The sequence below is a fragment of the Chanodichthys erythropterus genome, chromosome 10 (genome assembly GCF_024489055.1).
Source record: "Chanodichthys erythropterus isolate Z2021 chromosome 10, ASM2448905v1, whole genome shotgun sequence".
NCBI lineage: Eukaryota > Metazoa > Chordata > Actinopteri > Cypriniformes > Xenocyprididae > Chanodichthys > Chanodichthys erythropterus.
Window position 1 is genome coordinate 53,221,876 of NC_090230.1, and position 14,295 is coordinate 53,236,170.

General features: G+C 35.6%; 1 protein-coding gene across 2 annotated transcripts; it reads left to right on the top strand.

The window, feature by feature from the left end:
- Nucleotides 1-14,231, top strand: pstpip2 (proline-serine-threonine phosphatase interacting protein 2). 2 transcript variants are annotated; one of them, XM_067398163.1, is made up of 15 exons: nucleotides 7-233; nucleotides 903-1,003; nucleotides 1,883-1,957; nucleotides 2,672-2,706; nucleotides 2,788-2,894; nucleotides 6,477-6,539; nucleotides 7,350-7,448; nucleotides 9,828-9,873; nucleotides 11,584-11,663; nucleotides 11,984-12,082; nucleotides 12,158-12,254; nucleotides 13,025-13,091; nucleotides 13,202-13,236; nucleotides 13,335-13,405; nucleotides 13,563-14,231. In XM_067398163.1, the coding sequence occupies exons 1-14, from the start codon at nucleotides 201-203 to the stop codon at nucleotides 13,388-13,390; spliced, it is 993 nt and encodes a 330-aa protein (XP_067254264.1). In that variant the 5' UTR covers nucleotides 7-200; the 3' UTR covers nucleotides 13,391-13,405; nucleotides 13,563-14,231. The 2 variants fall into 2 exon arrangements, with proteins under 2 accessions (XP_067254265.1, XP_067254264.1); XM_067398164.1 differs by lacking the exon at nucleotides 7,350-7,448 and having other exon boundaries at nucleotides 1-233.
- The last annotated feature ends 64 nt before the right edge of the window (nucleotides 14,232-14,295 follow it).

Sequence of the window (14,295 nt, forward strand, 5' to 3'; positions counted from 1 at the left end):
TCCGTTTGCTGTTCCACCGCAACTTTCGCTCTCTGGACAGGCGTGAAAGATGCGCGTTTAGGACCCTGAGGCGAGTATTTGATACGCTCGATTTGCACCAGGCCATCACTGCGCTGTGAAATCAGTCACTCCATTATTATACATCCTGATATACGGAACTTAAGAGTCAGTTTCTGGGTGAGCAAACAGCAGCCGACGCAATGAGAGAACTACATTTCAAGGATAGTTTTTGGGTAAGTCCTATTTTTTTCGGGGGCATTGAGTCAATATTTAGTGAAACATATATTGAAGATAGCCTACTGTTTAATTGTACATTACTAAATGATAATCAATTTAATCTGATGTGGTTTTCGTTTTTAAACACGCTTTATTTTAAGCTACTGTCACATATCGAAACAGCGTTGTTTCCCTTTAAGGGAAGTATGGTCAGCACATACTGAGTAGCCTAGAAGTCCATCTGACAGCTAAAATAGATATTTTCTTCTAAAATAATACATTGCGAATAAAAATACAGAATTATGTCTGCATGTTCTTTATTGGCCATGCTGGCCTGGGAACTTTGAGACCTTATTTGGCAAAACAGGCACTAAAGTGCAATTTTCTTTTGTTTTCTTAGCTTTTATTTTGGGAGATATTTCATGTTGACTGTGGCTTTAGGTATGATGCTATGTCTGCCCCTCAGACTTGTAAATTACAGAGACTGTGATGGGCTCTCGTGGTTAATGATAGTCAACAGTCCAAACCACCATGTTTTTGAAGGCTATAGTGAGGAATTAGTGATATAAATGTGGCACTGTGTGGATTCATGGCGTGCGCGTTCAGATTACGAAAAAACTGCCTGACTTTTGTGAAGTTACTTGAATGTGTTTTTTTTCTATATTATTCTTCAATTGTGGGTGCAGAACACTGATATCACCAGCACAGCTGGATATGACAACATCATCCAGCACTTGAATGACGGCAAGAGGACGTGCAAAGAAATCGAGGACTTCATGAAAGCCAGGTGAGAGACAGTCACGACCTAGTTTGACACTTTAACCTCAAATTCTTGCAGGTCTCACACGTATAAACATATGGTAATTCTACTAAGTGAATTCGCATGAATGTTACGGAATGTTACTGCCTCATGACGAGCATTGTTGCGAGATTTCCTGTTGTTCATGTGAAAATGATTTACAGTTATATGTTCCCATGCTCTGTTAATCAGAGTTACAGCAAAAAATACTGGAGTTCAAAGTCAGCATGAAATCAAAATGAACCAAAATAACACTTCTAAAATAAATGTCAGTGCTTATAGTTTCGTTGTGATCCAATCTCTTACAATCTTACTAGCCTAGTCAGATTGATTATGTCTTGACAGTGCCACAGAGTTATGCAAATCACACACACACACAAACTATGAATGATTTACTTATACTTATCTGCATGTTAAACAAGGATGGAGAATATATAAACGGTGTGTGGAAATGTTTCCTCAATATGGAAAGTATGAAAAGTAAAATCCTTCGGTAACACTTTATTTTACAGTGTCCCTGTTACACCTTTTGGATGTAGTTACTATAGTAATAACAGTCAGTTATGCATAGTTACATGCAACTAACCCTAAACAAAACCCTAACCCTAAGTACACGTAGTTAATTATAATTACTCAATTTTATAATTACACTGTAACAAGGACACCTTAAAATAAAGTGTAACCAGTCTTCTTATTTGGTATAACATACTTAATATATTTCATGCAACATTTGATTATATTAACAAATACATTTCAGGCAAACAAATTGACTGATTACAAATAATTACAAATATTAGTATTTCTTCTTGCATACAAAACATTTGTCTATAATAATAATAATAATAATAATAACAACATACTTTTCAGAGCTGCGATAGAAGAGAAATATGCCAAGGAACTGCTGGGGTTGTCTAAGAAAGTGTGTGGACACAGTGAAATGAAGTAAGTACCAATGTCTAATAGCAGTTATTACTTGTAAATTGCTTGAAAGGATTGTAAAGGTGCATTATTCATTAGCGTTAAACCCCTAACTCTTAAGCATTAAATAGCACTTATGCTACAGACGTCAAATCATGAGGGTTTTTTGTTGTTGAGAGGTGTGCTATTATTTTCTAAGCAATCAGGCTATAAAAGGAGGAACCTGAGCCATATCAGAGACATGTAGGTGGGCACTTTTGAGTTGAGCTGGTAAACGGTAATCAAGTAACCACATTAAACAATGTAGCAATCGTATAGCAAGGCCCTAGCAACTGCTTGTGCAAGCACCACTTACACTTTTTAGGTTGTGGTCTTGTTTTAGCTGTTAAATTCCTTTATTTGCTTAGCGAGACATTTCTTAAATTTACTTTATAAGACAGTGATTTGATGTTATTGTTCTGGTTAGAAGTGATGCTCTGGTTAGTGATGCCCTTTAAAAAGATAACATTTGAACAGTGCTTTGTTGATGTGCTGTATTAGATCATTTCAAACCTAAACAGTCTCTGCATTGGTCACATGTTTGTTGTTGGTTTGTGGTTAGTGCCTTTCCTCTTACTATGGGGTGATGAAAAAAAGAGTTTATCTGTTCTTTAACAGTGACTAATGTCAGCAATTTTACAATAGTTTTATTGCACAAAATGGACGTTGGTTACTCATCAACGTTTTGTCTGTTTTTAGCACCCTGAAGCGATCACTTGACGTTTTCAAATTACGTAAGTAAATACTGTCTGAAAATGTAATGATTGCAGTTTATTGTTCTGTTACCCTCCTTTATGTTTAAAATGCATGTTTAGAAACAGAAAATGTGAGTTTGTCTCATCTGCATTTGGCCCAAACCATGAGGGAGGAAGCCAAAAAATTAGAAGACTTCAGAGAGAAACAGAAAGAGGCCCGGAAGAAGGTAAGATGTGCAAAACACCATTTCATACTTTGTAATTTACTTATTAAATGATTAGTTCAGAATTAAAATTTCCTCATAATTTACTCGAAAAGAAATTAAGGTTTTTAAGGAAAACATTCCAGGATTTTCCTCTATGCAGTGGATTTCAATGGTTACCGACGGTTTGAAGGTCCAAATTGCAGCTTCAAAGGGCTCTACACAATCCCAGACGAGGAATAAGGGTCTTATCTAGCGAAACGATTGGTCATTGTCTAAAACAAATAAGAATATATACACTTTTAAACCACAAATGCTCATCATGCACTAGCGTCCACGACTTCACACATTTTGTCACTGTAACAAAATTCTCAGTATAAGGAAGGAAGAGGACAGGGTCGGTGTGACTGCTGTTGGTGGTTTTATTAATATAAAAACACCAAGTGCAAGAAGAGCATTTGTGCAAGAAGAGCATTTGTGGTTAAAAAGTATATAACTTTTATTTTTTTAAATTTTTTTTAGAAAATGACCGATCGTTTCGCTAGATAAGACCCTTATTCCTCGGGTGGAATCGTGTAGAGCCCTTTGAATCTGCATTGAAGCTGCAATTTGGACCTTCAAACAACTGATAACTGTTGAAGTCCACTATATGGAGAAAAATCCTCATATGTTTTCCTCAAAAACCTTAATTTCTTTTCGACTGAAAAAAGAAAGATATAAACATCTTGGATGACATGGGTGTGAGTAAATTATCATTCTGAAGTGAACTAATCCTTTAAAAGTGAAGTGTGCCATTTCTTCATTACCAGCACCACTAAATGGAACGATTTTTCATAACTGGGAAAAGTTATCCGTTAGCGTTCCCGTTCATCTTGAAGGTAGTTGCTCAGCTGGTGTAGTACCTCTTGGAAGATATTGCTGCCGGAATTTAGCATCACCCTGATTCCCTCGATAAAAACCCAATAGGATTTTTCCATTGGATTATTGCATGAAAATAAGCTCTGTGGCAAACAAAAGTTTATGATTCTTACACATTTTTGTTCATCTTAATAATCTTTACAAAAACAACTTTTATGAATTTTGAACTGTAAATACATTTGGCTGAAGTAAAAAAAAAATATACGTAGGCTATAAACGAATTGCACCACGGTTGCATGACATCAGCGTCCCCATCAATAAACTTCTGACAACTCTTTCAGTGTTTGTTTAAAAACATTTTCAAGTTCAAGTTATAATAGTTTGTAAGAGCGTGATTATAACCACAATGAGGCTGTGAAAACAGATTAGTGAGTAGATGAGTTTACCTGTTGGGGTGATGAAGTTTAATGCCCCGAGAACCTCTGTAGTCCCTTTTAGCCACTTGTTAGCATTAGCGACCGCCTTTTTCAAGACAAGTAAAAGCTTTAAAAAAATCACAAGAGGGTATTACTGATGTATTTTATGCCATAGAATAAAACATGTAAATATCTTGAGCTTGTGTTCACCACAGACCTTATTTCAGGCATTTAACCAAAAAACCCATTCAAAAAACCCAAATGCTAATTCTATTCCGGGTCTTGGCCTACAAAAATATGTCATCCCTGCAGCCCTCTAGAGAAACAAGCGAGCAGCCATCTTTACAATTTTGTTTTTGAACTTCCGTTTTTACAGTAACTCTGTATATTTCTATGGCATCGCTGTCGAAGAGTAATTAGCGATTTGCTAATTGTAGAGTTAACGAAAGTTATCATGAGCATTTTAATATTTGAAGCGGATGTCATAAAAAAAAGTCAGGAGAATGGGAAGATTTTAGAATGAGCGGTTTATTCATAAATCCGTAAAATCTTACTTTCATCCTGTGGAAATACAAGCCGGAAGACAGAACACAATGAGTGCAGCTTTGAAAAAGGGCTGGACTTTTTGCGAAAAACAAAAGAATTAGAAATGTAGGAATGAATAGGCTAATTGTTAAATAACCATTTAACAAGTGATATAATAATGTATCATTACTGCTTGGAAACCTCAGGAAAATTCAGTATTTAAAGCATGCCATATGGCCAAGCGATATGGCCAAAAATCATCTCTATTTTTGGGCTGAATGGCGATGTATAATCTCAGTATTTTGTACATTTTTCTATTTGAACTAAAAAAAAACCTGTATATTTAATTAAAAAATGTTTATTTCACATCCTGCCCTATATTGTCCTACAAAAAAATTTCATATTGAAGGCTTTGAAAACAAACACTAGAATGTAACCGTGTATTCTATTACGTGCAAAAAAGGGGTCAAATCACATTAGGCCTACATTCTAACATTGTAACATTACAATCTAAAAACAAAATATAATTTAAAGCAGAAGTTAAATACACTAAACTAAAAATCGAAATTCTACATATGGCACATTTATGTTGCCCAACAAAAACAAATATTCAGTAGCAAATATTTTTAGCAAAATTTATATTTTAGTCAGATTTATTGCTCTCCTATTCATTTGCGCGCCGTCTATTTTGTGTGCTCATTCACATAAGTTTGTGCTTTCACTACTAACAGCAAAATGGAAATATTTTCTCGACTTTCTAACATTTACAGATGTCACTTTAGCATAAAGATGATTAAAATAGAGGTATGTTTGTTTCCACCAATGCGTGTTAAGGTTACGTACTGTATGACGAAAACAGTTCGAAAAAAAAAAAAGTTTATGAAAGCACTCTGGGCGATTCTCAGTAAGAGTGAAATCGCCCAAAAAGAGGCGGTACTCCACAGAACGTGATTTGACGCTGATTGGACTATATCCAGAGGCAGAACAAACAGCCTAGCAGTGACAGCTAGTGTAACTGTGGTTGAATGTGAATTTAAAAAAAAGTCCGTCCCTTTCTCACTTTGGTGGTGCGTCGCCCTAACGCCCTAATGAAGAAACCACTCCTGCTTCGTTCATCTTCAGAACACAAATTAAGATATTTTTGTGAAATCCGAGAGGTATATGACTCCTTTTTTGACACAGCAATTTAATTACCACTGTCAAGGCCCAGAAAGGTACTAAAGACATCCTTAAAATAGTCCACGTGACTACAGTGGTTCAACCTTAATTTTATGAAGCGATGAAAATATTATTTGTTCGCAAAAACAGATAAAACAATTTCTTCTCTTCCATGTCATTCTCCTACGCTTTTTACATTGTAGACACAGTCCAGCACTTCCAGGTTCTACGTTAGAATGCTGTCTCATTATTGGCCGGCTCCTGCGTCAGCATCACACGCATGTGTCGTGCTGCTAACGTGTACAGCATCGGCCAATACTGAGCCGGCATTCTGGCGTAAACACAGAAGCGCTGCTTTGCGTTCACTTCGTCAACTGCGTAGGACACTGACATGGAAGAGAACAGATTGTTGAATACAGTTTACGGCACTTTGATATTCTTCTTATTATTTTAATAAGAATAAATCAGAAGTCTCTCACATTTACAGAAATCACCTCACTTCTGCATTGGAAAATAAGGTGGATAGGAGAAAGTATTTTAACAAAGGAAAAAATGACACTTCATGACACTTTGTTTTCTACAGTACATAATGATATTCATGATAATTGGAGAAATTCAATTAAAAAGGTGGGTTTTTTTTTTTTTTCAGATAGAACAGCAGATGGATGCTCTTCATAAGCAGAAGGCCGCTCAATATAAGAAAACAGCTGAGGTAAGAATACTTCAGAGAGCAAAGCATACACAGGAACTATGTACTGTCTGTATACTGCCGTCCATCAGGGCTGTTGCTATAGTGGGTGGTTAAGCGCCCACTTTTATATGGTACCATATGTCCTTTATGAGAAGTATATTTCCTGAAGCAGTGGCAGGAGGGAAGTGAATAAGTGCACCTGATTTTCGCCTTACAAAATGGGAAGTGATCTGTGCTGAATGGCATTGTTCATTAAAACGAAAGCTTCTTATTCAAACTTAAAACACTTTTGAACTTGATGTATTCAGGTTTGTGATATTTCAAGTGGGTTTCCCTTACTTTTATTAGCATCAAGGTTTTATCGTATTTCTTAGTTGAGAACATAACAAACATTATAGTACCACATCTGATCTTGCAAATGACCCTTTTGTAGAAATAAATTTATTTGTGTACATATCTAAGATACATAAAAAAAAAAAAAAAACTTTTTATTACAATTCTCCACATCTAGAATAATAGTAAAGTCATAAAAATAATGAAATTACACTAATATATAAATATTAGAAGGAGATTAATACAGACTTTATTAATCAATGTCTACATTTGTGTCTTTTATATTTTCTGCCTTGATCTCTAAATCATGAGATCATGAGAAATATGCATTCAGTGAAATGTTTCTACTTTAAGCTGGTAGTGTAGTATTGTGTTTCTATACACAGTAAAAATCCATAGACAATTTTGACTGGAATATTACAGCTTATATAGAATATAGATTATAGTTATGGGATGCATTGGCCACACAGTTTTTAAATGTCAATGGGTATTTTTAAGGCAAAGAAGACCTATGATCAAAAGTGTCGAGATAAAGAGGAAGCAGAGCAGAACATGAACAGAAACGCCACCACTAGCAGCTCCAAGCAACAAGAAAAGGTACACAAGTAGAACTGCGACAGTGCATCTGTGTTTTTTACTTATCCTGAATGACCTCTGCAAGAATCTTGCTGTCATTCACATTTTCTTTGCTGTAGTACATATGTTCTTTTCCTGGCTTCATCCATTTTGCTTTTACTTGCACTTTTTACAGTGTTAGCAGGACATCACTGTATTGATGTATTTAATGTATTTTAAAGGTGCAGTAAGCTATTTCTGAGAAACACTGTAAATATTTGAAATCACCAAAACAAACACGACCCTACCCAATAGGATCACACCCCTATCTTTATAGCTCACAAACATGCTATGCAACACAGGCACCTCCCCCCCTAAATGAGTGGAGACGCCCCTTACTGCTGATTGGCTACAAGTGTGTTTTGGTGCTCGGTCCGATCCACTTTCAACAGTGTTTCTCAGAAAAAAATATGCAAAATATGCATATATATTCAAATATTTAAGTATTTTGTGAGTATAGAGAGATTGACTCGATTGCATCATTCACAGTGCTTCATGGGAATGGGTGGACCTAACAAGATCTTTTGACACATTTTTCTTGTTTTGACTTTTTGATTGGTGTCATTTTCTGTGCAGCATCATGTGTAATGTAGTTTTTCACCTCAAATTCCACTGTTAAATATAATTAAATTACAAAATTATGTTGAAATAATGCAGACTGACGTTTTTAACAGAAGCAAAATACCATCAATAAACAACCTTGTAGCTCATAGTAAGGTTATCTTTAAAGGTTTATAAGTTATCGTTAAAAATCAATTTCTCTATGGAGAGAATGAATGGAGTTTTTACTTCCGCAACCTAACTATTGCACGCTCTTACACCAAGATTTTTTCAGGTTTAAAACTCTTGTATATAGAACTACTTTCTTATGCATCATATTTATAAAAAAGCCCAAGAATCATCGCTATTTTGAATGAATCAAGTCGTCTTATCATTTTAGAAGACTTGAGCGGTTGTTATGTGTGAGAGAGACTAAGTGTGTGTGAATTTTTTGAGTTTGTGCTAAGAAGCGTTCAACAGCGTCTCTACTAATAGAGAAGCTGTATGTTTATAATAACAACAACAAACCAATACTGTAACACCTTGTTCACTTAGTATGGAAACTGATAAACTCACAGGACAGCGCTGACAAGATCTGTGTGATCTGTATGTGTGAGTGTGTGGGGGCGAGAGAGAGAGAGAACAGGAAAAAGAAATACTGAGTATTTTCTGTAGATAAAACAAAGATGACTTCACTTGATTATTTGCTACATTGTATCATGTAGCAAATTACATGGCTACATTACATTTCGGACAGTGATTAAACCTCTGCATTAAAGGATTTTAACACATTCCAGCCAGTTTGAGATGATTCTAGAGCAGCGTGGTACAATCAAAACATAGTTGACACTAACTATGTTTCCATCCAAAGGTGTGAATTTAATTTGTGTGAAAATTGGAATATCAGATAAAACATTTGCCAACAAAGCTTCCCCTGCATCCCTTGTGTTCAAGAGAACAAAATAGTCACTTCCTTGGAAATTGCCGCAAAATATCTGTAAGAAAAAAATGGAAGTTGCTGCAATCGTAAATGGAAGTTGCTACATCATAAATGTCTGTTATCTTGTTATCTTTTGTTCTGAGTGTTTGGGAACGCAATGGCGCGAGTTCTGGGAGGTCATTATACCAAAACATTTTGATGCTCTAGAATGACCCAACCAACATTTGAGATTCTGTGCAATGAAATTGGTCCACTGGTTAGACCAATTGGTCCCGCTTTATATTAGGTGGCCTTAACCACTATGTACTTACATAAAAATAAGTACAATGTAATTATTGTGTTCATATTGTATTGCAAAACACTTTTGCTGCTATTGAGGTGGGATACGGGTAAGGTTAGGGACAGGTCTGGTGCAAAAAAATAGGTGGATGGAAACGGCTGCCGATTGCATCATTGTTATATTTGCATATGAATTCTCATTCGTCCTCCTTTCTTGCATCTGTTTTATTGTTTTATATCTGCTTATGCATATAGCATATCATGTTTACCTGGAACACTTTCTTTTATAAATGGAGAGAAAGGATGACTGCCAGAGCATGTACAGTACTGTGAATCATCGTAAAATTTGGCAGTAATGTTGGAAGTATTTGTGATGCCCTGAGGACAAGTGCTGTTGAAAGGCTGTAAAACATTTGTAGCGAGTCAACCATCAGTCTTCATCTGTTCAGAGAGTAAAAATAGGCACGATAGGAAACTACTGTTTTTAAAAAGAGAGAAGAGCATTTTAGCTTAGTTAAGTTTGTTATGTGTGCTGGTAAGATGTGAATGACCGTATGAAGACATTCCAATGTATAATTTATGTCACTCTCTCATACTTCAAGCTGTATGCCAAAACACAGCAAGCCAAGCAGACAGCAGAGGAAGCCGGTAAGAATGTTACAAGATGCACTAATAATATACTTGCTAATAACAACATTCTGTAAATAGGGCTGGGCATCATATTAAGTTCTCTAATGATTCTGCTGGCAATGTAAAACTAAGCAAATATTGTGTATATATGAGAGAATTAAGACAAGTGAATAATATGCCGATATATTGGACAGACGTATAAATCGGCTGATTATTGGCTGTTTTGAGCACTGCTACTAAATATCTACAGCATGAAACGTAGAGCAAGACCAGTTGTAGTCTGATTCTCGAATGATTGAATCTTATGGGTCAGTTCTTTAGTGATCAACAACATACTGCGCAATCAATGTAGTCTAATTTCCAATCGAATGACTCTTATGGGTCAGTTCTTTTTAGTGAATCAAACACATACATCTTAACCTTTAAAGCCTACTGTTATGTTGTTATTAAGGCTTATGTAGTTACTGACTAGTTGTTCATATGTCCATGTGTAGTTAAAGATACACATGAGTTTTGACAGAGGTATTTTACCAAAGTAAATGAATTAACGAAATATATTGTTAAAGGATTAGTGCACTTTCAAATGAAAATTAGCCCAAGCTTTACTCACCCTCAAGCCGTAGGTGTATATGACTTTCTTCTTTCTGACAAACACAATCATAGAAATATTAATAAATATCCTGACGCATCCGAGCTTTATAATGGCATTATGAATAACCAAACGAGTATGAGCTGAAGAAAGTGCTTCCATCCATCATAAACATACTCCACACGGCTCCGGAGGGTTAATAAAGGCCTTCTGAAGCGAAACGATGCGTTTGTGTAAAAAAAAAAAAAAAAATAATAATCCATATTTAACAAGTTATGAAGTAAAATATCTAGCTTCAGCCAGACCACCTTATGTATTCAAATTATGGGAAAAAAACGAACTGGCGTTGCGTCAGTTCCGTAATTTGAATAGTGAAGGCATAGGAGATACAGCATAAACTTTTTGAAGAATACAGAAGGTGGTTTGGTGGAAGCTAGATATTTTACTTCACAACTTTTTTTTTACACAAATGCATTGTTTCACTTCAGAAGGCCTTTATTAACCCTCCAGAGCTGTGTGGAATATGTATATAATGGATGGAGAGACTTTCTTCAGCTCATACTCGTTTGGTTATTCATACTGCCATTATAAAGCTCGGATGCATCAAGATATTTATTAATATTTCTATGATTGTTGTCAACAGAAAGAAGAAAGTCATAAACACCTAGGATGGCTTGATTATGAGTAAAGCTTGGGGTAATATTTATTTGAAAGTGAACTAATTTTTTAAGGCAAATTATTTAATTGTATTTATGCCACCTCTGACAAAACAATTGAAAAGAATATCAAAATTATCTAATAATTTCACAGTGGAATTCCTCAAAAGTACTAGTAGAACCATTAAGGAACCAGAATCATAAAGAGGAAAAAGGTTTTAGTGAAGTATATGTAGGTAAACATACCTGTTAATTACTATGTATTATTATTTTACTGTACATAAATGCGAATGATTAAATATCATTGTGCTTATTTAGTGTAAATCTGATGCATAAATATTGAGATATGGCACGAATATTATCAAAAGGTCTAAAAATATTGCGATATGACTTTATTTAGGTGTATTGCCCAGCCCTATAGACAGCACAACACGACTCTTCTATTTCATTTCCAATTATCTTCTTTGTTTGACTGCATAATAGACAGGATATACAGTCAGAATGTGTCCGTGCTGGGGAAGATGAGAGAGGAGTGGCTGAAAGAGCATGTCAAAGCATGTGAGGTGAGCGCTACGCCCCGGCCTGTATCACACACCCCAACACAGATGATTGCTTTTCACAACAGATCGATGACAAATCACACATGATCATGTTGAGTCATGTGAAACCTGCATGGTATTTCATGTTTCACTATACTGCCATTAAAGGTCAAACAAAAATTCAAAACTATTGAACGACACAAAATGCCTGAATTAAAACATTAATCACATTGATTTGTGACTTACTGGCTGGTGTTCTAGTCTGAATGAGGTAAAAATGCATTTTATGGGGTTGTTTTATAATATTATGACTTTTCTGCTATCTCATGTGCATGTTATTGCAGTTTTTTGAGAAACAAGAAGTGGAGAGGATCAACATGCTGAGGAATGTAGTGTGGACCCATCTCAACCAACTCTCCCAGCAGTGTGTCACCAGCGACGAGGTAACCTGAGCTATGCGCCATCAGGTAAGACCCAAATATGGAACTTGCCTTACATTGTCCATTTCTGTTACACAGCTCTATGAGGAAGTGAGGAAGTCACTGGAGCGATGTAACATTCAAGAAGACATTGAGCATTTCATCAACCTCAGAAGAACCGGAGACAAACCACCAGGTACTCTCAGCAACAGTTTTTCTTTTTTTTACGACAGTCACATTGCAGTCACAATTGTTGTTGTTCATTTCCAGTAATTTGTATTGGAATCCACTGAAAAAATTTTTGCACGAGGGCCAAAGATTTTCCCATACAGATTTCGCATTGCATTCGAGTGAATTTGCCGCATTGAACCACAGAAAGCTGCTTGGTTTGAAAGTGACTTTCTTGTGAACTACAGTTCATAAGTTACAACACTATTTAAAGGACAGTGGTTCTAGCAGACATCTCACCAATGTAACTGCACTTTTACTGTGTATTTTCATATGTAAACTTTTAGCTCTAATAAATTCTGTTCATTTGCTTATCCTTATTATGACAAAATGCATCATACAAACACCATTGGTTTATATGACTTTGTCCGTAAAAGTTCAAAGTCTTTACTCACTAAATATCTAATTTACGAATTTACATATTCCAGTTTGATGCATGGTTTGATTACAAGACTTTGAAATCAAACCTGATCTGAATATGCTCATGCGCAAATGAGATCTGAGTGAATATTATAAAGTTGTCTTTTTTCACATCAAGCTATCATTTATCTCTGAAAAGTTTGGTCTACTTTTATTGTGCTTTTTTTGTCCTTATCAGACCTTGACGGTCTGCAGTAAAGAAAAGAGCTGTGTGAACATTCTTACTAAACTTTTTGTTTGAGTTTTACTCAAATATGAGCTTGATCACATTTTATTTGAACTATACCTGAACTGTTTATTAAACTGATCTTTCCTCAGCACCTATTCCATATGAGAACTTCTACAATAATCAGAGAGCGGCTGCCTCACTTCCAACAGTTTTCAGGTGACCTCTCACTCCTTACAGATGGATCTCACAAACTAACATAGTCATTTTATTTCTTATGTAAATTCTTACTTTTATATTATCTTGTGTCTTGTTGTGTTATACTTCAGGAGAGCAGCAGCACCTCCACCGCCAACTCCAGAAAGTATGAAAACGTTTAATGTGTATATAGCAATGTGTTTATATATTCTCTTCTGCATGTTTATTCAATTCCCAATTCTTCTTGTATCTTTCATCCTTCAGATGATCCTTTATACTCAACTGTAGCAGAACCAGGGTACAGCTTAATACGATACTAACAAGAACGTAACTCGGTAAGAATTCTTGAAGGAATGTAACCTTGATGTACAATTTACAAACAGTAATATTAATGCTTGAGCAAGTATTATACAGATACTAATGTTGTTTATGAATCCCTTGAATGTTTCCTTGAGGAAACGGTCTTTTAGTTACTGTTATTTTCTTTTGCAGTTTTCGCAAACCCTTCTGCTGCTCAGTAGGAAGGCATTTCATCAAGGGCTGAAAAGCACATTGGTTATCTTCTAATGCTGTTGCCAGCTTCCTCATACTCTCTGGTGGGAATATATTTGTAGCTTGGCATGAAGGGGTATTCTTATCTCTGTGTAAAAAGCATTTTTAACTTGCCAACCTAAAATCCACCCTAGCAAACAGAGTGAGCTTTGACACTATTGCATAGTGATAAAAAGTTTAATCTTGAAGTTCTCACTACATTGATAACATCATCAAAACAACATTGTATAAATCTTTGTACTTTAATTACTGTAAAAAAGATTGACTATTATAGTTTAAGGAATTTAAAGGTGGAGTGTATCACATTGCACCACTAGTGCCACCAAATGGAATTTCAGTTTGAGCAGCTTGACTGGTCTCAACCAATGGTGTGAGTTTGGGGGTGGGACAACCATTTTGGCCAGCTAATGGAAGACAGTAGGGGACTATTTTAGACATTATTGTTACATTTCTGTTTGGTTCAGCTAGTGGTACACACTTCACTTTTAAGGCCAGCTTTAAAAGACCACAAAAAATATAATTTATTTCTAATGTAATATTCTAGACACTGTCAATACACAGTCCTGCACCACTGGATACATTTCTTTAATAAATGTATATATTATTTGATCTCATTGTCCATTGATAAACGGTGTGGTATGTCAGCTTTATCCTTTCATGAGAAGTGTCTGTT